Source organism: Mustela nivalis, assembly GCF_964662115.1.
Source record: "Mustela nivalis genome assembly, chromosome: 12".
Classification (NCBI taxonomy): Eukaryota; Metazoa; Chordata; class Mammalia; order Carnivora; family Mustelidae; genus Mustela; species Mustela nivalis.
The window spans coordinates 43,625,741-43,652,539 of NC_139031.1; the positions used below are offsets into that span (position 1 = coordinate 43,625,741).

Below are 26,799 nucleotides of genomic sequence, written 5' to 3' on the forward strand. Positions count from 1 at the left end.
GCAGAAGGGAAATGATTTGTTCGACATCAAGCTGCGTATCCCTGGGGTTTACTGCTAACCTCTCGGTCCTGAGTCTTAGGTGTGTGTATCTGCCCCAAGGTCAGTTGTCACTTCCATCAGTGTCCTCTGCTCCAGACACTTGATGAATTGGTTTCATTGCCCTTTAGCTGAACCAACCAAGGACATTAATTTGAAATATCTGAGAGCTATGCGTTTGTCAAAAGATACTTCCAGTCACACAGGCTGCAGTGATGACATTTCTGCCCCGAGCTGACTGATTGGGTTGTTTATTCTTTGAACATTCACATGCCGTGGGTCAAGGGCAATGTGATCTGTGACCTTAAAATGCTTATCTTCCAAAGATGACATATTAGCGACTCTACACACGCACAAACACACACCCCTTTCTTTCTAATATGAACTAATAATAAACACTGTATCGCACAGCAGTTTGCTAAGCACTTGTACGTGTGAACTCTGACTTGATTCTCACAATTGTATCCTGAAATGAATGTTTCTGAATTTTTAGAGATGAGGAAAATGAAACTTGGCAATGTCAGCCCTGATGTAGTTGTTTACTCATGGTTTCATTTTACGTACTTCATTTATAAAATATTTTGGAATTCTAAAATCACATCAACGTCATCAATTTTTAAAAAAATTTAAGAAAGCAAAATAAAATCAGGGACAGAAAGGAGCTAGCGTAGATGGAGTAAACCATGGTAAATGTTAGTGTGTGGTCATGCAGGCTGAATTGCAACCCTCCCCCCCCCCCCCCAGTTCCCAGCATTATATCATAAATTGGATCTGAGTTTCCTGGAAACCTAAATAAAAATGAAAAGAAACCATGTAAAAGATGCACATCATCTATGAGGATCAAGCATCAAGCACCTTGGTTGTTCAGAAGCAAGAGGGCTTGCCCTGACGACTGAAATACCATTGTTAGATATTCACTGAGTGTGTGTTTCTCACTCATGGCCACAGAGCAGGCTCCATGGGGAGACTGAGAAATGCCCATGCCTGGGCCCCACTCCAAACCCACTAAACAGCATTTCTGGGGAGAAGTGCCTGGGTATCAGCATATGTTCTTTACAACTCCCCAGACGATCCTAATGTGTAGCCAGGATTGAAAAGCCCTGACAGTGAGTTCCCAAGTCACTCACAGAGGAGCATCCCAAGTAGATTTCTACAATAAATCCCAGAGAGGGTTCTCTGAGTCCCAAGATGTTCTGCTGGCACGGAAGAGTAGGGCACAATTTGGAAGCTGATCTGGACTTAGACTAGATCTTCCAGCTAGTGTCTCTGATGTTTTCCTTGGGAATGGGAACGAGGGAAGGGGTAGAGTTTTAGAACACAAAACTTACAGAAGTTGAATATTATTTCCACAAATGGAACTATGAGTTAAGTGTAGGTAATTTGATGGCTGCGGCATGGAAAATGGTTTCAGGAACACAACTTCAATGAATAGGGAGCCAGTGGGAGGTTGACTCAGACCCTAAGCACCCATGGTGGTCCATGATGTCGCCTAAAGGGTTGGGGAAACTGCAAACAGGTATTTTATATGTCTCCACCTGCTACCTGTTTGTGACTCATGATTAGGAGAGGCATGGATGGTTTCTCCCTTTACCTGACATATTAGGCATTTCATCAAGCACACAGAGAAACTAATTCCCTGTCTAGAGGGCTTGTAGTCTTACTGTTCCACTGTGCAAGGCTCCCAGAAGTTCCCATCTCATTCAGCACCTGCAAAGAACATACCAAGGGAATGAAAAGGTGCCAGCCTCAAGAAAACTGCAGACATTTAAAAGATCATCGTAGGTGATTAAAAAAGAAGAAGAAGAAGAAGAAGTGTACCAAGCATTTCTATGAAATCACCTGGTACTAGGGAATGTTTCTACAAATAATAACACCGGAAGCTTCAGTCATTCAGTGCTTTGCAAGTTTTCAAGCGCTCACATAGGCAACATTACGTTTGATCTCCCAGGTTCACAAGAGTATCCTGGAAAATGGATAAATGGATATCCTGGAAAGAGTATCCTAGAAAGTGGAGTGCCATATTTTCCAACAGTGAGACAAGAAAAAGGAAATTTCTTTCACGCGCAGTTTTCCAAGCCTGCCTGAAGATCAGAATCACCGGGGGCATTTGTCAAATATCCAGGTCCTTCAGGAAATCCTATCTCATCAGTGCTCAGTTGGGCTTGAGAATCTGGTTTAGTTTTTCCTTTTTATTAAAATTATTGTTTAGGTTTTTCTCGTCCTTAGGCAAATTTAAGATAACCGCATTTGAAGGAATTCTGGATAAGGGGTTAGTCAAAAAACAGCAAGAGTCTTGGGGGAAAGTTTCTCTGGGTTTGAACTCTGAAGGATCCTGGCTCCTGGCTTAGGGATTGCCCCAGACACTCAGTAGCTTTCTGCAAATTGTTTAAACTCATTTTGTTTCCAAATTCCACAAAATGGGAATTATTTTACCTTCAGAGAGTTAGTATCAGAAAAGATAACTAATGTATATTTTAATGTCTATAGCCAATATGGTGCTTAAAACAGAGTAATTACGTGATGGGCAGCATCACTATTACTAGTAATAGCATCACTAGTAATAGCATGACTATTACTAATGACCAAGTGGTCAAATTGTGAATCCCCGCTATGAATAAAAAAACCTGAACCCAGCCTCCATCCTAAAGCAATGGTTCTCAACTGAGGGCAGTTTTGCTCCTAGGGAATATTTATCATCGTCGGAGGTCCAGAGGACATTTTTGATGATCTCGACAGGGGAAGTGCTACTGACACCTAGTGGTCGAGGCCAGGAATGCAGCTAAACATCCTACTATGCACAGAACAGCCTACTCCTGTGGCCCAGGTGTGCTGCTGCTGAGAAACCCTATCCTAAAGGGACAGAGAGACAAGGACAATGTTTCGTGAGCAGAGGGATAAATGCTTTGAGTTCATAGCGTCCCCGTGTAAATGCAGATTCAGTGGAACCCAGAGGCACTTGTCATGGATCAGAAGGGGCTCTGGACAATGTCAGAAGCATGGGTCTGCATCCTGGTATTACCCCTGATCAGGGCTGACTGTGTAGGATATGGTATGAATCGGACCCCCTGGAGTTGTGCAATAAGGCAGCCCTGGACCTGACCCAGAGCATCACTTTGGGCAAATCTTTTCAACTCGGGTGTCAGAGACACCTCATTCTGCCAATGGTCATTAGACCCACCTGGGGAACTTGTTGACAGGCAAACTTCTAGCTCCGTTCCCTGGATATTTCACTTTAGGAGACTCAGGAAAGGGCCCTGGAAGCCATATTTATAAAAATTTCCTCAGGGACTTTGAAATCACGGTCACAGCCAGGTTTGGGCTCTCTGATTTCCCTGCCTACTCTGATATTCAGGGCATATACAAGACCTGACAATGGAGACGTGAAGTTCTGCCAGATGTAGCTTCTCTCACCTCATGCACATTAACCATTTTTGTGGCTCTGAGGTATTTGGATTCATTTTGTGTTTTCTATTTTTACTATTAGTCCTCCTCCCACTATTAACACCACTCTCCCTACTACGGCCAATAATAATAATAATAATAAACACAGAATGTCAAGCATAGTACCCTGTTCTTTAAGACTAAAATGAAGCTGTCTCAAGCACTATCCTGGGGGTAGTTCTCCACATCTCACCAGTGACTCGGGTTCACTTCCAGCCCCGAGTTCCTGCTTCCTCAGATGTAGATCAATCCACGGGTCATCTTGTTATTTTTACCCAGGACTGTGGTGACTCACACAGTTTCTCAATGAACACAACCTCCATAGACCCCAGGCCTGTCTGTGCCAAGTAGACTTTACAAAAAGTTTGCATAGGGTCGGGGACTTGTAACACGAATAACCATAAATCATGTGTATCTTCTGTTTAAGAATTCTCTCTGTACTTCTGCCGGGCTCAGACTCCAGGCGTCTGCCATGTTGCTGGCTTCCGAAATCCAGGCCTCTTTTGCCCCACTGTGGATGGCAAAATAAAGAAAGAAATGAATGAATGAGTAAATAATCTTTGTATACATGTATATATGTAAGATATATGTGTATCTATGTGAATGTGTTTCTATATGTGCATGTCTGTGTCTATATAATATGTATGTGAACATATGTGTGTATACACTCACACACACACACTTACTTACACATTTATGTAAATGTTCTTTTGCACAACAGCTCAGCCCTCCCTTCATTTTGCTCTCCTTCCTGATCCTCACTCCGGGGTCTGCCTTTTCACTCCCTCATGGCCCATAAAACCATTTGTATGAACAGAGATAGAAAATCCGTTCCCAGTGGGAGTTCTGATGCCAGCAGCAGGGAGCTCACAGACCCCGATAACCCAGCATTTGTGTAATCTCCTGCACACTCTCACATACCAAGGTCCCTTTCATGCTCACCAGAACACTTGGAGGTCACTGTGTGATTTCCCTCCTTGTGCAGATGAAGACTTGAGCTTCCAAAGACTCACGTTAATTGTGTGAGGTCCAGCAGAGTGTAAAGGCTATATGGACAACCCCTAGCCCCACCACTTCCCATGCCTGATACCTCGATTCTAAACTGAGAACTTTCCCGTCCACAACAGCAGATCTTTACCCTGGACGCACATGAACATCATCTGGGGGACTTTAAAAAAACTGATGCCAGAGTTCTGCCCTAGTACAATGAAGACAGAATCTGGGGGTGGTGCGTGGGCAATTGTATATTGTATATTTAGATCCACTCCCTGGTGGATCTGAAGTGCAGCCCTCCTCCATGGTGTGTTGGTCCCCAACATACCAACCTACCAACTAGGAGACCGAGAGCCACCATGCGCACAGAAGTAAAGGCTGAGCTCCTGGCTCTTTTGGGCCACGGGATGAATGATGTTCCCATGAGCTCACCCAGCCTTCTCCCAAATGTTGTTTTCAGACCCAAACATTTGGATCATTTGATAGTGTTTCAGATGAGCATTTCCCGTCCAACAGGTCTGTCCATGATCCTGCTCTTCCTTACCCCTCTTTTCCTCTTTCCAGGCACAAAGAAGCGCTCTCATGGCTCACCAGCCCCAAGCACTAGCTCCACAAGTCGCCTCACCTTGCCAGGTGGGTAAATGGCACCACACCATAATCTTAGCATTCACAGGGAACAGAGAGGACTGGTTTCTCTGATGGCCGGGGACTCTGGCCCCTTATCTCTCCAGTCCACCCCACGTTATCAGAGAGATTTTTGCCTCTGTCATCAACATTTGTAATATTCCTGTAGGGACGAACCTAAGGTACCCATATGTGGCTCATAATCTTTCCTGCTCTTTGATGGAAAGAGTAGAATCTTGGTCTTTCTGGATGTTCGTCTGGACATGCTATGGAAGAACTTCTCTGAGAGGCAGATGGTACAGGGGAGGGAGTATTAGCCTTTGTGAGAGACTTGGGTTCAAATGCCAGCTTTGTCTTGTTCACGTTGTGCAAGCTCACTACACCTACTGAGCTTCTCCGACCTCTGCTTCTCATCCGTCTACGTGACAATAAGGATTAGAAGTAATGCTTGTAAATTCAGCATAGTACTGACTTTTGGATAATCTCTACTACTGAAATATGGAAGTAATGTACGGTCTGTATTGGGTATCAGCTGACATTTACCAGAAATTCTTAAGCATTCATGATGATCCTGTGTATTTACTATTTAATATGAGGGGCACCTGTTGGTCATTTCATCTCCAGGTATAGGCTTATTTTCTCTACCATAATTTGGTTTTTACAAGTAAAACTTGGAGGAACACATTTGTTTAGGAAGAAGGAGAGGTCATAAATAGAGACAGTGGCAAATTTGAAAAATAACAAAAGTTATAAGAAGGAAAAATGTTAGTAATACTAGCAAGAGGAGCTAACCAAAATTGCCTGTCCTTCCAGTCTTTATTAAATACTTTTTTTTTTCCTAGATTGGAATCATATTCTACATAGAATTTTGTTTCCTCCTTTTTAAAACTTACTATTACATTATAGTTTCCCTGTGTTATTAAATATTAAGTAATATATCAGAGACTAACATTTTGTATTATACCACAATTTATTTATATATTCATTGATAAGTTTGGCCTTTATGTAGCTTATATTTTTGTTATTATAAATAACCTTATATTCCTGTGCAAAAATCTATTCCGCGTCAGTAAGTATGGATTTGGGATAGATTCCTATAGGGAGGATTACTAGCTCAAAGAATTTATATGTATTTAGGTTCTTGACACATTATTGTCAAAGTGATTTCCAGGAAGGTAGTAGTATTTTATACTTTTAGTGGTGAGTTTTCCTTTCACTATGCTCTTGCTAATGCTAATATTAATACTTTACCAGTCTGATAAGAGAAAAAATTATATTCATATGCAGTGTGCATTCATTTTACCATTTTAAAAAAAGAATCTCTTTTCTAATGTTAATTTGTCATTTTGCATTTCTTCTTTTGGGAATTGCTGAATTTCATCCATTCTGAGAGGGACAGTGCCTTGCATTTTAGTCCCTCTGCAGTAGCAATGTCTTGCAAGCAATGCTGTGCTATAACTGAACGAGCAGCATTGTTTTTTTGGTTGTACATGAAATAATACTTCACTTTACAATCAGTGGCATCTTGGATTAGATGAAATATAATCTTTATTTGTTTTCTTTTTCATCTTCCACTTCTGTAGCTCCCCTACCGTAGTCCAAAAACTGGACTCCGTGTCCACTGAGTAGCCCTTGAGCTTTCTTGCCACTGTCACTCTACCTGGAATACTCCTTACCTTTTCTTTTTCTGGATAATTTCTCTTTGTGGTCTTCCCAAATCATCTAGGTAGAAGTAGTAGTGACGTATAATGATTCGCTTGTAAGTCTCTTTACCCATTTACAGGTGGCTTTTCCAAGGTGGGACTGTCTTTTTTTTTTTTTTTCCCCCAGTGCCTGTCACGGTGACAAGCATGCATTGGTTGCTCATTAATGTCTATATGACTGGGTATGTGGGTGTGTGTGTGAGAACTACCCAATTTCATTTATGACTGTATAGAAGGCAAACACCTTCAGAAAAGACTCTTTCAAACTTGGAGATGTACTAACTATACTAACTCGCTTTTTAGTATTGATAGGACCTTGCTCTGTGGTCTCTGGAAGCCTCTTTCATCTTGTTCCTGCTTGTGGTTTTGGTGTTTTTAGGACTAGAGACATTAGGAGGAAAACAGCTCCAAACCAAACAAATGCAGTGTGTTTTGATGGTGTTTGTTTTTCTCTGTAAGGTTATAACATTCCTGGGTCACATGGCACCTCTGACATCATTCTGGACAGCTGATCTGGTTCTCACCGGCTGTGCTGGGGGCCTACCGTTGGCCTGCTAGTTTTCTAAGGCTTTTGAGTCAGAGTTGCTGCCATCTTGTCTTTGGCCTTAGTGTGTCAATTCAAACTGATCCTAAGTTGGGTGTCTTAGGCACTGAATTCTGACCATTCCAAACCCTGTAGAAGTGGAGTGGGTAGTTCTCAAAGTACGTCACATAATTAACTGTGCTTTGTCTAGCAGATACTCTTCACAACACTCATTACAATGGCCAGCTTGCTACTTCTTCCTATCTCAGGAATACCATGTTGCCTCCATTGACTCAAATGCTTCTCCCACAAACTCTTGGTGTGGGCTGTCACGCAATTTAAAATATCGTGTTTAAGGATAGTCAAAGAGCCAAACAGAGGGCTACTAACCCTTGAAAAACAATACAATAAAATTATTCAGAAAAAAAACCCCAAAACAGAGGTATGCAAAAGAAGCCATTCGAAATCTGAAATTTAAAAAAGCAAACAGGCATGTAATCATTGGAACTTGGAAAAAGAAAGGGAAAAACAATGTGAAACACAGCCAAAAAGAGAATTAATGTTGTCCTTAGGACTTAAGAGCAGGGAACCAAGACAGGGAACCATATCAAAAAATGAAAGAGCATGAACCATAAGACTTTTAGAGGATTATACAGAGATAAATGTTTATGACCTTGTATTAGACAGTGATTTCTTAGATATGACGCCTAAAACCCAGATGAAAAATGTATAACACAACTTCATTAAAGATAAAAATTCTGTGTTTTAAGGGACACTATTAAGAAAGTGGAAAAGAAGTCCACAGAATGGAAGAATATATTTGAAAATCATGTATCTGAAAAGGCTCTAGTATCCAGAATATGTAAAGAATGTTTATAAATCAACAATAAAAAGATAAATAACCCAATTGAAAAGAGGAATGAGGATTTAAATAAACATATTTCCAAAAAAGATACAAATGGAACTTGAAAAGATGTTCAACATCATTAGTCATTAGGGAAATGCAAATCAAAACCATAATGACATACTACTGTACATGCGCTAGAATTGAGACAATAATAGTAAGTGTGACGATGATGTGGAGAAATTACTAGCCTTGTACATTGCTCCTGGGGATGTAAAATGGTGCAGCAACTTTGGAAAAGAGTTTTGTAGTTTCTCAAGAAGTTAAACATGCAGTGACCAAATGACACAGCAATTCTGCTCCTAGGTATATTCCTAAGAGAACTGAAAAGATATGTTTACAAAAAAACTTATCCACAGATATTCAAAGTGGTATTATTCATAATAGCTAAAGAAGTGGAGAGAAACTAAATGTCTACCAAGTGATGAATATATAAACCAAATGTGCTAATCTATATAATAGCTTTTTAAAAAAGATTTTATTTATTTATATGAGAGAAAGAGCACGAGCAGGGAGGGAGGCAAAGGGAGAGGGTGGGGCAGACTCCCTACTGAGCAGGAAGCCTAATCTGAGGCTCCATCTCAGGACCCTGAGACCCTGACCTGAGCTGAAGGCAGATGCTTAACTGAATGAGCCACCCAGGCGCCCCCATACAATAGAATATTATCTACTACTTATCTAAAGGACTGAAGTATTGATACATTCTACAACATGGATGAACCATGAAAACATTTGCTAAGTGAAAGAAGGCAGGCACAAAAGGCTGCATATTTTATGATTCATTTATGTGAAATATACAGAATAGTCTTACCCAAAAGAGAAAATAGGTTAGAATCTTGAGGAGAGAGAAGAATGAAGAGTGAATTCTCATGGGTATGGGATTTCTTTTCGTAGTGATGGAAATGTTTTGGAATTAGATATGGTGATGGCTGCATGACCCTGCAAGTATGGTAATTGAACTGTACACTTCAAGTGATGAATTTTATGGTATGTGAATTATATCTCAATAAAAAATGAAAGCATGGAAGATAGATAAATAGCTCTAAAGACTCACCTTAGGTGGAAAACGCAGCTCAGCTGCCATGCCTAAATAAAACCAAATGCTTATCTAATGCTATTGTGTGAGGTTGCCAAAAATTAACTCAAGAATGAGAAATTCTTTAATGTCATGGGAAGCTGGCTATATTCAAGCAGGTCACTTAAAATAAAGTGACAACCAAATAATGGCAAAATTTGCATTGGTAATAGTAGATGCCAGAAGACAATGAAAATGTATCTACCATGTGTTGAGGGAAAGTAAATCAATATATAATAACTAAAACAGTTCACTTATTAGTTATGAGTGAAGGGAAAGTAAAAACATTTTCAGGTATACAATGACATGGTTTACCAACTGCAGACTTCATTAAAAGAAAGATTAAGGGATATACATTAAAAAAAAAAAGCAAAGTGTATCTTCTTGCATCTTGAGATACAAGAATAAATGGCATGCACACAAGTAAATAAAACATTTTGGTAAATTTGAGCAAATAGTTTTAAAAAAGTCCAATTTCTGTGTTAAAATAGGAAAGGGAAGCTTACAGCTGGGAAGAGGCTTATTCAGTGGAATGTTAAGGACTGCTAGAATCTATTTTGTGTTTGGGCAGAATTTTGTAATTTTGTAACTTTTTAACACAAAGGATCATTAATAAAATAATTGATATATACCCTATAACATTTAAATGGGAGAACTGAACAACAAAGGGAATATAAAAATCTATAAATTTAATAGAAGACAGAAAGGAAGAAAAGGAATAAAGAATGATTACAACATTAGATGGTAGAATCAAATATAAAACAAAACAAAAATTAGGTAGTAGAATGAAGTCCAAAAATATCAGTAATAATAGTAATTGCAAACGGCCTAAATTCTGGTATTAATATATGAGAGATTATCTTTTTTAAAAATTTTTTTATTTCTTTTCAGCGTAACAGTATTCATTGTTTTTGCACCACACCCAGTGCTCCATGCAATCCATGCCCTCTCTAATACCCACCACCTGCTTCCCCCAACCTCCCCGCCCCCACCCCCGTCCCTTCAAAACCCTCAGATTGTTTTTCAGAGTCCATAGTCTCTCACGGTTCACCTCCCCTTCCAATTTCCCTCAACTACCTTCTTCTCTCCATCTCCCCTTGTCCTCCAATGTTATTTGTTATTTGTTATGCTCCACAAATAAGTGATTATCTGATTAGATAAGGAAAGCAAAATCCAGTTCTATCCTGCTTTTAAGTGCACACCTTTGGTGGCTCAGTTGGTTAAGCGGCTGCCTTCGGCTGGGGTCATGATCCCAGCGTCCTGGGATTGAGTCCCACGTCGGGCTCCTTGCTCCGTGGGGAGCCTGCTTCTCCCTCTGACTCTGCCTGCCACTCTGCCTGTGCTCGCTCTTGCTCTCTCTCTCTCTCTGACAAATAAATAAATAAAATCTTTAAAAAAAAGAAAAACCTACAGAATGAAAGTTTGCTAACATGTTGCTAAAGAAATTCTATTCGAAATAAAAAGGCACTTCTTTGAAAAACTTGTCCATTTTAATATCTGTTCAGCAGTCTGTTATATCAATGAGCCAAAGAATGTTTCATCATTCTCCTGTTGACAGTTATTATTCATTTTTTGCTATTATAAACAATGCTTAATGTAATATACAACAAGAAAAGCAAGTTGCAACAAGATGTATACCATCTAACACAATTTATATTATCCCTTAAAACAAGCAAAAATATTAGCTATTTAACAGATGCATACAAATGCAATAATTGAGTATTCATATGCACAGGGATATCAAATTCTAGATGATGCCTTTTGTGTGATGGGGGGAAAAGAAGTATCCTGGAAGAGTGTACTAGGTACTTTAACTCTATTTGTGACATTTAATCTCCTTAAATAAACTTATGAGCTAATATGCAAAATGTTAAAATTTGATTAAATTATATTGAAAATACATGAGAACTTGACATTATTATTATTATCCCGACTTTTCTATATGCTCAAAATATTATGTATTAAGAATTTTAAGTGACAAACATATTGCTGTGTCCTAAGGCAGTTTTATTTAGTTTCATCCACATAAATGAGATTTCACATATATTTCAGAGAAATTTAATGTTTTCCCTTTCTAACATATTGGGAGAGATGGGTGTTGGTGTATGAGGATTCAGATATGAAGAAAGCCCGCTGGTAACATGCTTCAGTCCAGAAGCCACCAGAGACCATTTCATTAAGGAACTGCTTGTGTGGCTTCTGAAATTATCAAAGGGGTCGTCCTAAAGCTCCAGCAACTGGGAAACTCTCCTGGGGACAGCACCTTGATCCTTTTCATATCTATAGCAAAGTGACTCTCATGTAGTAAAGTAATAGCACCTGCAGCTGATTTTTTTCTAGAACAACCTTCTACTATGCCCTATGAGGTCTGTGAACCCAATCACACTCCATGGGTGGGCTGGAAATGGTGGAGAGCTGAGGAAACATTGGCTCTCACTGGAGGAGTGGCCCAGAGCTTCAGCACTACTCACAGTCATGACCGCTAACGATGGAGCCTAGTCAGTGACTGACTTCTGAGCAGATTCCCCAGGGCGCCTCAGTCATGTCACTTTCTGGAAGAATCCTTAGACAGAAAGGTATAGTACCATCACTTTTGCTGTAGCCGATAGCTGATGGCTCCTGTGTGCGTGCGGCTGCTGGTGTGCACCCTAGTGTCGGCGTAGATGCAGCTCTGCTTCTGACCTCCATGACTGACGTAGAAAGAGTCTGCGTGTAGAGATGCCAGCTGGCTTGCAATGACATTGTCGTGTGTCCTATTCTAGGGGACTACGGATAAAACGTCCATCCAGAGGCTTCCTCAGAAGAGAACTGACCAGCTCTGAGGTCTGAAGACATTTTAGGAAGCTTGTGATTTTTTTTTTATTATTATTAAACCAAGACCAAGTATTATGTGTATTATAAGTAATGAGTGGTAAACTTCAAAAAGTAACTTCCGATCTCCCTAATACAGGTTTTTAACAATAAGTACTTTGATTTGTATTGCACATCTATTAACTATCAGGGATAATGCTGGATTCTTAACATGCATGATCTTATTGAATCCTCATGACAACTCTCTAAGGAAGTTCCCTTATCTCCATTTCACAAATCAGGGAACTGGAGCCTACATGGTAAGCAGCTTGCCGGAAGTTAGCAGGCAGCAAGGCAAGGCAAGCCCATGCTATTTGCTTGAGTTTCATTGCTCCTGGGTAAAGACTGATGTCAAATAGTCCGTACTGTAACCACCTTCCTTACTCTGCCCGGGGATTAGACCAATTACCCCTGCACTAATTTTTCAGGTGCAGCCGTGGGTGCAGAGGGATCCTGCACTGTCTTTTAAGTGAAGATTCCATTGAGTGCTCTCTTTGTAATTCTTTTATCTTAAGTTCAGTTTGAGGGATGGCCGTTGTCATTCTTTCTGTAGATTGGATCAAAACTCATTTGTGACGTATTGATTTAGCACTTTAGAGCTTCAGAAACCTGGTGAAATTTAGCTTTTCAGGCTTCTTCTAGGATAGGTCCTTGCAGGTATGAACAAAGGGCAGAGTTCCTGACTAAGCCTTACACTACCCATTTCATATGCACATGTGGACAACTGCACACATGGACGGGAAAAGCTTAAGGAGAAGACTTAGTTTTTCTCCAAGATATTTTTCTCATTTGAAACAGCATGCCTCACATACATTGGGTCTGCTGGGGCAAACAAAGAGAAAGAGCTAAACTGAAGATGATCCCTCCTTGAGAGAGGACTTTCTTGTTCTTTGTTTGATTAATTAAAATAGTCATTTATCAAATGGAACTATTAATCATTAAATGGTCAGGTCGCAGGGCATTGAATCGCCAGCCATTGTCTAAGAAGAGAGCTTGTTTTCCAGCCTACTTAATTGTTCCTCCTCTTTCACCTCTTTGTCAGAGGGAAAGTGGTTCAAACCCCATGCCTCAGTGCCTCTCCAGACTCTAGGAAGACCTGTAGAAACCAGCTGAGGTTGTAGTGTTTGTCTAATGCAGGAGTGTTCAGGCTTCAGACTGGAGACTTCGAAGGGAAGGAACTTGCTGACTCCCTTCCTGGAGCAACCCTGGGAAGCAAATCAAGACATTGTGGTGGAGGCAAGAAGGAACTATCAGGGTCTGTAGATGCCGATCAACTTTGCCAGCTGGCGGTTATTCTAAGTGACTCATTTATTCTTTGGTAAGCAGGAGGTTTATGAAGGTTACCAAATGTGACACAGAGTAGTTCACTCATTCATTAAATATTTCTTAGCACCCCCTGTTACCAGTTCTGTGAGTAGGTTCTGGGAATGCAAGTGTGCCGAATACCCTGGTGTGTAGCTAGGATTGATTATCTGTGGGGTAAAGCATAAAGAAGCATTAAAAAAAACCAGGGTGTCCTTGATTTAAGAATAGCTTCCAATGAAGGTGACTTGAAGAATGTTTATGCCTCAGCATAATAAATGCAAAGATTCCTAAGAAGCAAAAGTGCCCTTGTTATTTTCCCAGCTGCATCAAGATTAGAACACAGGGACTGAAACTTCTTTCATCCTGGTTGGTTGTCTAAGGCACACTTCCTGTCCCAGCCAGGATTTCCAGCACTCATTCACATTCATGGTTAGGCTTTGTCCATCGTGATTGCACGAACATTCGTATTTGTACATTGTATAAATAGTTTAGAATGTGGGCTAAATGTTTTTGCTTTGCTTCGAAGGACAATTCGTTCCAGCAAAGTGGTTTCCTCGGGTAGCGGATATATACATCCATATATACATGCACATTTTGGATGATTAGTTTTCCGTGAATCAGAATGACGTGTTCTCTGCCAAGTGCTCACAAATAAATTTATTAAGTTAACCTCTTCATTGTTTGGTAAGGTCTTCCATGTAGTGATAGCCAGTTGTGTGGAGAATTATATGACTTTTCTACTCTAGAATAAGAAATCCATCAGGGAGGGCACCACTAAAAGGCCCTCAGTGAGGATCATTCACCCCTGTGCTATGGGATAATGGTTGCCACATACCATGTACCTACGACATCCTGGCAGTCCACAAGTTTACAAGGTACTATATATACATGATCTCATTTACATTATATACACATGATCTCATTTACATCCCCTTTAAAATCCTCACAGCACCATGCATATTCTTCCCATTTTACAGAGAAACAAAAAACAAAAACAAAAAACCCAAGTTCCGGGATAGTTTATCTCCTTAGAATCTTACAGGTAGTAATAGCTTAACCCAGTGCTGTGCTGTCCCAACCCAGCACATCACTGGGTTAAGCTTCTCTTGTAATAGTACCATACCACCTGTTCAATTCTTTTTTTCAATATTTTTATTTATTTATTTGTCAGACAGAAAGAAAGAGAAAGAGTACACAAGCAGGGGGAGTGGCAGGCAGAGAAGCAGGCTCCCGGCTGAGCAAGGAGTCTGAGGGAGGACTTGACCCTAGGGTCCTGGAATCATGACCTGAACCGAAGGCACAAGCCAACCAGACATCCCTCATGGGTTCAATTCTTATCACAGATCTTAGCACATGGCCAAGGGTTGGTAGCTCCTGCATGTAATGATAAGATCTTGCCAGCTGCCCTAGGCATCCCTCAATACCAAAGTGTAAGTTGACTTAGTCTCAAAACCAACTTGGCACTCAAGCCAGTGTTTCTCTACCTGGGTACACGTTAGAGTCACTGGACATAACCAACATACTGATGGCTTAGGTTCCATCTTAAAATGCTGGATTGCTTCAGAGACTCCTGCGGGCAGGAGTCAGTAAACGTTAAAGCTTCTCAGGTGATCTGAGGTGCAGCCAGGGTTGAGAACTGCAGGTGGAAGCAAACAGCTTCGGGCTGGATGAAGGGCAACAAAACCATGTGGTTTATCTTTTTCCTATGGACATAGGTTCCTCTGGGGGCCTGGAAATGCTGACGGGGTCATCTGTCTATCTTAGGTAGTGGTTTGGTACATGCAGTGTCACCTCAGTTCCTTCTAGGTAGCACAGTTTCTGTGCTCATTGCTCTGTGAAGTGAAAATATGATACCAGGGGAGCCTGGGTGGCTCAGTCCATTAAGTGTTTGCTTTCACTTCAGGTCATGATCCCAGGGTCCTGGGATTGAGCCCTGCATCAGGCTCCTTGCTCAGCGGGGACTCTGCTTTTCCCTCTTCCTCTGCCCCTCCTCCCCCTGTTTGTGCTCTCTCTCTCTCTCTCTATCAAATAAATAAATAAAAACTTAAAAAAAAAAAGAAAATATGGAATCAGTGAATTATTTAGCATTCTCACTTTTGAGGTGAAATCCTTAGAGAGCCAGCATCTTTTAAAATATAGATGATGGATTTCATTATTGTAGTGTTTTTAAAAATGTTTTTTATTTATTTGTCAAGGAGAGAGAGCAGAGCGAGTGAGAGAGAACCCGAATGGGGGAGGGGAGAGAGAGACACACAGACTAACCACTGAGCAGGGAGCCCCATGCTGACGTGGGGCTCGATCCCAGGACCCAGGATCATGACCTATCTGAAGGCAGGTGCTCAACTGAGCCACCCACGTGCCCATCATTATTGTTGTTTTAATATAAAATACACCTTGAAGAGTTTAAGAGTAGACAACAGTACATCTAATATGCCTAGTATATGAGTGATTTTCTGGCTGGGTTAATGTTGCTAAATTGTATTGCTACAAAAGGAAGAGATACCGAGCTGTGTGGCCTCAGTATAATGCTGTTTGTGTCTTGAGGAGACAGATGAATTCCCTAACTGGGAAAGTGTGACACTGCTGAATTTTCCTGGCAGTTGCAAACCTTCCAGGAAGGGATGGAAAGCAAGAGCAAGGCAGCACCTACTACGTGCCCATACCATGTTGACGGCTCCACATGCGTGATTCCTTTCCTTCTCATCATAGCTCTCTGTGGTGAGACTTCTCAGCTCTGTTCTCTATGTGGGAAACTGAAATCGTGTGCCCGCAGCATAGAGGGGGTAGAGACAGAACTGATTCTGGCCCTTTCCAAGGATGGGGGCAGCTGCAATCAGGGATGTAAAAACACCGAAAACTATAGAGGACGGAGACCCTGCTGCTGGTCTCCTTAAACAGTAGAGCCTTGGGTTTCTAAAAGGTTGTTATGTTTCACTTCCATTTTTTTAAGCATCTCATGGGAAGCCTAGATAATGAACAAGAACCAAGTCTGTTTTTCTGTTGAAACAAATTAGTATCTTCCACTCTTCCCTTAAGGAAAAGACCAGCTTGGAAAGCCAGTTTAGCCAAATGCTAGAGGTTTAAAGGAAATGCTTCTACCTTGGCAATGCGATGAACCCTTCCTGATTCAGTCCTCTGTGAAGCTGATGCTAACATTGAATGGAGACTTTTGGCTGATTTTGTATTTTCTCATGAGCTCACCTTCAAAATGTCACTAATTCATGCCAAATTAGCTAATGTGGCTGATCTGGTCAGAATCAGACATAAGCCTGGTTTGGAATTCCAGATAATCTGAAAAGATATCCCAGAAAGAAGCTAGAAAGAGTCCAGAAGGGAGACAAATCCAGAGACATAGAGAAACATCAGGCAGATTATCTCAAACTGAGCAACACTTGCAGCCCAAAATCAGTCCTGCAAGAAATGTCAGTGCCTGTCCGAGAAGTCTTCTGGCATCTGTCTGTTCAGGGTTTAGTCCCTCTTTATCCACCGGGAGTTACCTTTGGACATGATCACTATTACGATGATGATCTTAAGAGAATTCATCATGGACCGAAGGCATTCTTTATGCCAGACATTGTAGGAAATCCTTGACATAGCCAGTCTGGCTGAGTCATCCTAGCAGTCCTGCAAGATAGACAGCACTGGTACACCCGGGCTACAGAGGAGAAATGTGGAGCTTACAGGTGAAGTGACCTGCCCAGGAAAGAAAACAAAAACAAACCAGGAATGGTAGAAGCAGGCTTTGAAACTAGATTTCCGCCTGCAAAGGTCTCACTCTTACTCCTCAGTCAGACATCAGGAACGTGCTCTTTGGTCTTATTTTTTCCTTTCCCACAAGTGAGATTTATTTAGAAAACAATGGTTCATCTCAGGGTTGGCTGTTTTTGGTGCGGGTCTAACAATCCTCAAATGAGAGCACCAAAGTTGCTTTCTCCAACAAAAGAATGCCTTTTCATTCCTCAGAGCTTTTGTCTTCCTGGTAGACCGGACAAGAAGAACAAAATGTGGTGGGTGTAAAGTATTTTCCAGCGAGATAAACACAACACCAGGCAAAGTGAGTGCAAGGCAAGATTTATTAAAAATGCTCTCCGGCGAAGTTTCAGGGCTCAGGAGAAGGGGAGCCAGGAAAGTTGCGCCGGGAGGAGGTGGGCACCCTCGGGCGAGGTTCCGCGACTCTGGAAAGCAGAGTGGCAGAAGTTGCGCCCAAGGCAGGGAGGAGGGGGCTTTTAAGGGGTCTTGGGGAAAGCTCGGGGTCTTTTGGCAAGTTTCCCTTATTTGGATATCCCGCCTGCTCATCGGGATCCCATTGGTCCACAGGAGCCCGGGGCAGGGGTCTCAGATTCCTGCTTGTCAGGGTCCCATTGGTCTATGGGAACCCGGAGCGGGAGGGTCTCAGATTCCTGCTTGGGCCTTTGTTCTCCTGTCCGAGCTCAGGTCTTGTGGCGGGAACTTTCGCCATCTTTAGTAGCCCTTCCTGCCAGCCCAACAGTGGGCAGGAGGGGATGGGGGAGAGCATAATTGTGAAGACCACACGTAACCTTAACAGATTCATGTAAGACTTCTCCCCACCCCAGGCAGTTTGTTGTGATCAAACTACAGCAGCAACATTAGCTAGCTCTCCACAGTTTCCACAACACTTTCAGTGTGTGCAAAACATTGGTACTATTGTTTTTTGTGAAGATAAGGAAGGAGACATTTGGAGAGACCAAAACAGTAGCTCTCAACCTCACACATGGTGAGATTATCTGAAGAGCTTTAAAAACTCCTGAGGTCTCAGACAAACCCGCATAGATTCTTCATTCATTGATCTGGGGTATGACCTGAGTATCAGGATTTTTAAAATCTCCGTAGGTGGTTATCACATGCGGCCTGGGTAAGGACAACCCAGTTAAGCACCTACCCAAGATCCTGGAGCTCTGCTTGGCTTGACTGCTCATCAACAGTCGTGACTTTTGGAATTCCTGTTAACATTCCAACCTGGCCTAAGTGAAGGGAGAGATAAAAGCACTTACTTAAGAGACCTTTATATAATTCCTTCCTGAGCTATGACCACAAATTATATTAAGTGTGTGTCTGTTGAGGGAGGTGATTTGCTTTTGCTTTGGGGGAAGTGTGACTTTAGCTACTAATGAGCATGTTCAAGAATCCTGTCTATTACACAGATTATATACTCAAACACTGAGAGTAGAAATGAGGTACTATTTTGACTCTCATAACTTATCGTGGTAATTATTAAAACTTACTCTGAACCTCAGTGCAAAATTGCTTTAAATATTGGGTGAAAGCTCTGAAGTTGAGCCGCTTGGGCGTGAATCCAGAATCCAGAATCCAGACTTCCTGCATATCAGTTGTGTAGGCTTTGGCACGTTCCTTAAGTTCTCTAAGCTCCAGTTTTCCTTGCCCCAAAAGGGGGGGATAACAGCACTTGCTTCATAGGATTGTAGAGAAGATTCACATTAAATTATTAGCATTGTGCCTAGTAAACAATGTGTTGTCTTATGTCATAACTATCTTACAGCGGTGAATCCCGACACGAAAATGACAAGTTTGGTTCTTTCATCATTCCGTCCTTGATGGAGCTGATGTTAGCATTCCTATCCCTTGCAATTCAAAACTCGTGAATGATTTTTGTGCATTTTTATAAGAACTTTCCATCAGGCGGATACTGCAAGTAGACCTGCTTTTAGAAATGAAATGTATGGCAGTGGGATTTTATTCCTCATGTAAAACAACATTTCAGAGGCAACAAATGATTACTTGTGTGTGTGTGTGTGTGTGTGTGTGTGTGTGTGTGTGAATGCAGGTAGAAAAAGTCTAGAATGGAAATGTTTTCTTCCCCCAAAGGTGGTATCATGATATTATCTTTGAAAGGGCAGAAAACATATGTCCAACACTTTTTATTTTAAGAAGGTGCTAATATTCAAATTTATTCAGAAATTAAGAGCAGACCAAGTTGCTGCCCTCAGAGGTAGGGTTCTGCAACAGAGATTCAGAAATTCTCCAGATGGAGTTGCTGCTGCCGCATGAGAGATTGGGGAAGATCCCCGTGAAGTCAGAGAGGGTGGGAAGAACAGAGACAGATCCCCACACAGGCTGTTACTAAACTCACGGAGACTAGGCAGGACAGACAGTAGGTGAGGACTGGTGATAGTTCTGTGCAGCCTGCTTTCACTTAGTACAAAACAACAAGGTGTGCTGAAGTAAGGATTTCTGATAGTATATGATATGATACTGTAAGATAAGGATGAGGAATTAGGCCAGTCTTTTCTGCTGGACACTGGGAGATATCCCTGTAAAGGAGTTCCCTAAGCTAATAAAATGGAGAAAAACCACATGCTGTTGGCTTCTCTCCAGGATTCCTAACACACATCCCCACTATTTAGGTGCCTGAGAGGTCCCGCCAGGAAGATAGTAGTTTACCTTTTGACTAAGGAACCTCCCTGTCCCCCAACAATACCTATCACACTCACAACTTCATTGAAGGGTATTTGAGAAACACTTTAAAAACCCTCTTTTACATTGCAATACCGGAACTATCAACTATATTAATTTAATTTAGGACGAATCTCAATCTATTTTCTGAAGAATAATTCTATACACTCGTCTCCCACACCACAAGAAAAGTGACCATCAAGCAAAATGGTCTCAAAGACCTCTCAAAGGAGCGGAGAGGGAAAAACAGATAGATTGGCAGTGGCCGAGGAAAGGGAGATCATACACACTTTTGGGAGAACTGTGGTGTTCACGAGAAAGGTGATTTAAACAAATGGGGATTAAAACTCCTCAAAAAGCATTGCTTTTATGAAAAACAAATACTGTATGTAATTGTGAAATAAAGGATGGTGATGTATCGATTTTTGTCTTGCACTTTTCTTTTCCTAAGTAATTTGAAAGTAATATAGATAATGACTCCCAAATCCAGGGTCTGTGCAATGATGATATGTACCTTTGTCAAACCTTCCTTAGCTAATTAGACGGCTTCCAGCAAGTACATTGCTTTAAGAGATGAGAGCAGATTTTGTGACTATGTCCCCAAGATTTAAAAAAAAAAAAAAAAAAAGGTCTAACTTGCTAATAATCAAGCATATGGAGAGATGGGATTCTATGCCCAGTTTGGTTCTTCTTCTCTACCCCCAGAAGAGGAGAGGTGGATTTTGACACTACTGCTTGGGTTCAGGTGTGGGACGTGTGTAGTCGTCGAAAGCAGAAGGATCCGATCCTCTTCCAGTATCTTGGGAATAGCCAGTAGACAAATGAAAGAGCCCTAGGAGGCCAGGCCAGCACCCCAGAACAAAGGTCTCCACGAAATTCAAGATGGTGTCCTTATCCCCAGTTCTGCTGTTTTGTTCTGTCATCAAATCACATACCCCCGCAGACTGGAAAGACAATCAATGCCTATAAAACAGCACTGTATGAATTTTTCTTTTTTTCCAACATTTTGAGTAAGGGCGACAGCAGGCATATAAGTATTTCCACAATCTTGGTGGGAAGCCGATCTCTATCAGCAGGTTCAACTCTATTTGCAGTGACTCTGGTGGCAAGGGGAGTTTTTGTTCAGACAATCAGAATGCCAGCAAACGGTAACTGCTCCTTCATGCTGAGAAGTGGGAAATTCAATAATGCTTTGGCTGGGTTCATGCTGAGTAGCTAAAATAGAATAAATATGGAGAGGGACTGTGACTTGAAGAGCAGTAAATCAGCTAGCCCAGACGTTTGCAACAAGCAGCTTTTAATCTGAAGTCTCTCTTGTTTCTACCCCATTACCCAGGGTAACAGGGCTGTTTTTGTACTTGTTCCTAGAGTGTTTTGTGCTGTTTACTGTAAAACTCAGAATTAAGTGCTCTGAGATCTGTAAAAAAACAAAACAAAACACCTCTCTTTTCTTTTCTTCTGCGTGCATATTATGTCACTACCAGAACATTTGCTGCTAGTCTTTACTACAAGTTAGCCTAACTGAGAAGGCAAAGTTGGTGTGGGTGTAACGGTAGTAATAGTGTCCCTTATTAGACCTGAACACTTTTTTCTTCTGTAAGCGAAGTGACAAGTCTCAGTGGGGGGTCACTAGAATGGAAGTCCCAGGACGGCAGGGATTTTGGTCTGTTTTCTTCACTGTTCTGTCAGCAACACATAAGTGCTCTACGAAGTCAACGAATGACCATTAGTCTACAGACGGGGAAAAGTCTAGTCAGCTCTGAGCTCTCTGAGACATCTTGTACTAAATCTCCAAGTGACCTCAGGTTTGCTGGCTTTTTGTTACATACGATCTTGCAGAATAGCTCTGACGTATGATTCAATGGAAGAAATTTTTAGCAGTATGTTTCTTTTTCAGAAGTCGCATCAGCAAAACCTGATCCACATAGAGAAATTAGAAAATGGAAACAACCAACCAAAAACCATGTTTAAACTCCTCAGAGATAACCACTGCTATGATGTAACTGTATGATCTTCTGGATTTTCTTATGCGCATATTGATACATGCTGTAATGAGATTAGATTATATTTATTGCCTTTTTGATTTAACAGGATTACACGAACATCTATTTTTATTAACAAACATCTGTAGTATGGGAGTAGTGTATTTTAAGAAGGTACCAGAACTTAACCAACCCCTATGATTGTACATTTAAGTTGTTTCTGACCTTTTGCTTGACCATATTGGAAGAGAGTTGTGGAACTGGTTTTCACAAGGGTAACATTTTGTGTCATGGATCTGTCCCCCAGTCTGAGCCTTCAAGCTGACCCACCTGTGTATTACCTTTCTTTGCCCACCCTGTGTTGTTAGAATCACTTCACCTTGAACAAGTGTTTGAGGAAATGACTCAGCACCAGCTCTGTCCTTCAAACCTTTTATCTAATTACTCTCCCTCATCAGTTTGCAATGATCATTTAACCTGGTTTTCCCTTTATTCATTCTAACACTGTCTCACTGACAATGCTCTCCAGGAGGACCAAGAAGGGGAAGAGGTGGTGCCAGTGGTGGGGGCAGAGCACAAGGGGCACCGGGAAGAGGGATCAGTTAACACTTTATGTCTTTATGTGGCCTGACTGCTTGTTTCTTTTTATCACTGAATAATATCCCATTGTATAGATGTTCTACAATGTGTTTATGCAATTAACTATTGAAGGAATTCCTGGCTTACGGTTTTGGGCAATTAGGAATAAACTTCTATAAAACTCATGTACCGGTTTTTATGTGGACATCAGTTTTCGAATCAGCTGGGTAAATACCTAGCAGCATAACTGTTGGATCATGTGGTAAAACCATGACCGGCTTCCTAAGAAGAGACTGTCAAAGTGTCTTCCAAAGTGACTGTAATACTTGACATCCTTCCAGCGAGGATGGGGGTGGTGTCGCTCCTTGTCGTCCCCACTGACGGGTGTCACCCACTCTGGTTTGGATTTTATCCATCCCGATAGGTGCGTTGTGTATATCATTGCGGTTTTAATCTGCAGCCATGGCTTTCTGGCTGTGTGCATCTCTTCCTCAGCGAGGAGTTGGTTCAGATCGTTTGCTCCTTTGTAAACTGGGTTGTTGATTTCTCTTTACTGAATTTTAAGAGTTTTAAAAAATATTTTGGAGACAAGACTTTTACATATGTGTTTGGCAAATACTTCTCAGTGCTGTCTTTTTTTTTTTTTTTTTTTTTTTAAATCACTTCTGGATCCTGTGCCACTTTGCAGCCCTAAAAGCTCACATCTGGTGCTAAATGCTGGTCCGTCCTATGGCTCTGCTCGCCTGTTTGCTTTGCTAGTCCCAAAAGTGATCCCACCGTTCCTTCTCACTTCCTTCCCTCCATCCACTCATGATCAGAAAACATTCCTCTTCCAGGATCCTCGTTGTCTCTCTCTAGGAATTTGTCTGTCTTTATTTTAAGTGAATGACCGAGGTGAGAATGTGTTTATTCATCTTTCTGTAGTGAGAGCCCCAGTGAGGGTCCCACTTGTCTGTTTCCTGCTTTGAAAGGAAACAGGTCTGGGGAGAGCCAGTGGCCCATGGTGTTTAGGTGGTGCCATGTCATTAGTAAGGCTAATGGTTGTCTGTCTTCCTTTGCATGGCCGCCAGTCATCAAGGCTCCTCTGCGCCATTTTAAACGCCCTGCTTACGCATCTAGCTCCTACGCACCTTCAGTCCCAAAGAAAACCGATGATCATCCTGCGAGGTACAAGATGCTGGATCAGAGGATCAAAATGAAAAAGATTCAGAATATCTCCCATAACTGGAACAGAAAGTAGGTCACGGGGAAGAGAGGGAGTAAAGGAGAGGCCCACTCCTCTGCCTGTTGGCTCTCACCAGCCAGAGTGGGATATGCTTCCAAGATCCTTGGAGGCTTTGGGGGCTGGTGCTTTTGTAGTCAACTCCAGCGAGGCAAAGTGAAGGCCATGTGTGACTCTCCCCTTTGTCTTTTTTTATGGACCCATCCATCACTGGATCTGGGAGTCAACACAGACTCCAGCAGTAAGAGGGTAGTCTCATACGGCTTTTATTTGTATGGGTCTTTCAAAATCTAAATCAGACCCCAGTTAAAATGATGTATCCTCTTTAGAAAATTCCTCCCACTGACACTTCTTTTATCCCTAGAAGTTGACTTGCCCCGGTAAGAATATTGTTAAAATAATCATCGTATTTAAGAAATGCACTTTTGGGGTGCCTGGGTGACTCCTTCAGTTAAAGCCTCTGCCTTCGGCTCAGGTCATGATCCCAGGGTCCTGGGATCGAGCCCCACATGGGGCTCTCTGCTCGGCGGGGAGCCTGCCCCCCCTCCTTCTGCCTGCCTCTCTGTCTACTTGTGAGCTCTCTCTGTCAAATAAATAAATAAAATCTTTAAAAAATGCACTTTTAAAAACAGCTTTTCCAATTTTAAACACAATAGGAAAAGATGTTTTTAGAAGTACATTCCTTAAATACGGTGACTATGACAATATTTGAAATTCAGGCAAACGTGTAACTTTCAAAGTAAACCCATTAAAATTAAAAGTTCTGTTTCTGAATGTGACAATCACAGAGGGATAAGAAGACTGATGAACAGTTGAGTTCACGGAGAATTCTGAACTGAGGCTCCACAAAACAGATACAAGTCAAAAATAAAGACCCCTGCTTTGGTTGTCATTGGATGCTTCTTGCCCGGTGGCCTCATTTTGTACCTTTAGAGTCGTGAGAGTTTGCAGAAGACACATTTTGGCTCTACTTCTTCTAATTTGTTACTTTCACTTACAGTTGACGATGCTAGAAATCAATGGGATGCCCATACCTCAGAGACTCCAGGTTTGAGATCTGCCCCAGGAGATGTCCCTTTGGTCTTGGGGGCCTGGGGCAGGAGGGTGGAAATTCCTGAACCTAATTTGAATCCCTTCCTTGCAGATTTTTGTCCATTAATTGGACAAGTTGGAGATACCTCTAAGTTAAATTCCAGATCAGTTTCCCAGCAGACCCTATAGCTGTGGCCCTTGGGGATCTCAGTTGCTCTCACAGGTCTTGCTGGAACGGAAGTCGATAACTCACCTCTCTTCACTGTGGCATTTTTAGCTCTTCAGAATCTCTCCTGGACTTTTGACTTTGGGACTAAAATCACACAAAATGGTAAGGAAACATCCAAGGCCAGAAATAGTTTTTGATCCCTTCAGAAATGCTCTGGTGCGGTGGAAAACTTTAGGTTTACTGTCCAGCGGGCCTGATCGCCAGTCCTGTCCTGTCTATAACTAGCTGCATTTCCTCAGTCTAATGGCATAATCTTTAAAAGCCCAAGTTTGCTTAACTAGAAAGTGGGCTTATACCCACGACCTTTTGTGGGGAAGACTGAGGATAACATAGGTTTGGATTATTATCGCTAAACTCAGTGAGTGACCGGAGCACAACCGGTGTGACGAGGAGCCTTCCACGTCCAGAAAGGACTCTCAGGCACCCCTGCAAAGAAAGAGCTGTGCACGGACAGTCCCAGCATCTGCGGTCTGATTCTAAAGGGTTTCGTGTGCTCTCCTCCCCCTCTTGCCCCAGCTCCCTTCCCCAAACCTCAGTTATGCAAGCTGAGCCAGCTCCAGAGTTTAGGGCCCACCATGCTACTGAACAATTTACTTACAACATGCTTGATGATGGAATTTCAGGGAAATTTAACTACTCTACCAAAAGAAAAATCACTGTGACTTTTGGTTAGGAAAGCAATTGCAATTCTTAACTCCCGGCCCGGTGCCGGAGCTAAAGGATCCTTCTGTGGGCTCTTCCTCCTGAAGTAGTTTAGCTCTGCAGGTAATTCCTCCCTGTTTGTCTCCAGATGCCTTCTTGCTTCACAGAGCCATGTAGGCACACAGGGAAACTGCCCACGGGTAGCGGCCTCCTGGCGACCCAGTGCATCATCAGTGATGTTCCTCAAATCTCCCCCATTTCTTTCAGTCTTAGGCATTGAGACATCAAGATGACTGTGCTTTCTCCACTGTGCTTCTTGACATTAGAAGCCATGATCCTAGGGACGAAGGTTGGCTCGTTCTGTATGTGTTTATTCCCAGATGCTGTTTTTCAGCTTTGGCTAATATGTTGATGGAACAAATGTATAGCTATTGGGATTCTGCTCTGCTTGTAAAATGCCTACCATGTTTTTTGCATGATGGATTGTATAGACATGCCAGATTATATTCTTATAGCAAATAAAAAGATGCTTTTAAAAGACTTTCTTGTATGAGTCGCCTTTTTCTTCTCCAGGATTCTGGGATTCATTTGGAAAGAGTTAGATTTTCTCTATGCCTGGCATGATTCAGTCCTGAATATCTCATCAGGATGAATGACACAACAAGCTTCTCAGTCGGCTTCTTGATTGTATAGGTGGTAGGTGTTTTTAAAACCACCTTGTCCCTATACCGCAAACCCAAATCGATTACTTTGTTAGTAGGAGTTACCCATAATACCAGCTAGTCTGTAGGTAAACACCTGTGTGATTAACTCAGTTTCTGTCATTCCAGGCGAAGCTATGTAGTTGGAAAGAACTGATATTCTGAGGCTAGAAAAACCTACCATTAAATCTTGGCCCCCTTTTGTTTGCTCTGGGAGCTCCAGCAATTTTGGAATTCCTCTGAACTTCAGTTTCCTCGGCCATAAACTGCGAGCAGTAATAGCCCCTGGCTTGGCACAGTGCAAGGCTGAGAATACGGTGAGGGCATCAATAAACAGCCACTACTATGTCTTGGAGAAAGAGTAGAGTGTAGTAAAAAGAAGTCAGGCTTTTGAGTTTGCGAGCCAAGTCCCTTACTAGTTCTGTGGCCTCAGGTACATTGGTTAGATTCTGTATCTTCGTTAAAAAGAAGTTAATAATTTATCCAATAATTTGATTAACAATAGCCACCTGGCTGTTCTCCCAGG

The 26,799-nt window shown here is 41.9% G+C and overlaps 1 protein-coding gene across 12 annotated transcripts in view; it reads left to right on the forward strand.

Moving 5' to 3' along the window:
• The window catches only part of PDE1C (phosphodiesterase 1C), a 493,351-nt gene extending 467,242 nt beyond the window's left edge, over positions 1-26,109 (forward strand). For 5 of the 12 annotated variants that reach the window (XM_082691797.1, XM_082691811.1, XM_082691810.1 and 2 more), the window contains 2 exons: positions 5,035-5,103; positions 23,518-26,109. In XM_082691797.1, the coding sequence (XP_082547923.1) occupies positions 5,035-5,103; positions 23,518-23,687 (239 nt within the window). In that variant the 3' untranslated portion in view covers positions 23,688-26,109. Of the gene's footprint in view, positions 1-3,904; positions 4,027-5,034; positions 5,104-12,061; positions 12,264-21,783; positions 22,633-23,517 lie in introns of those variants that run through there. The other 7 variants (XM_082691804.1, XM_082691807.1, XM_082691809.1 and 4 more) reach the window with 6 other exon arrangements.
• The last annotated feature ends 690 nt before the right edge of the window (positions 26,110-26,799 follow it).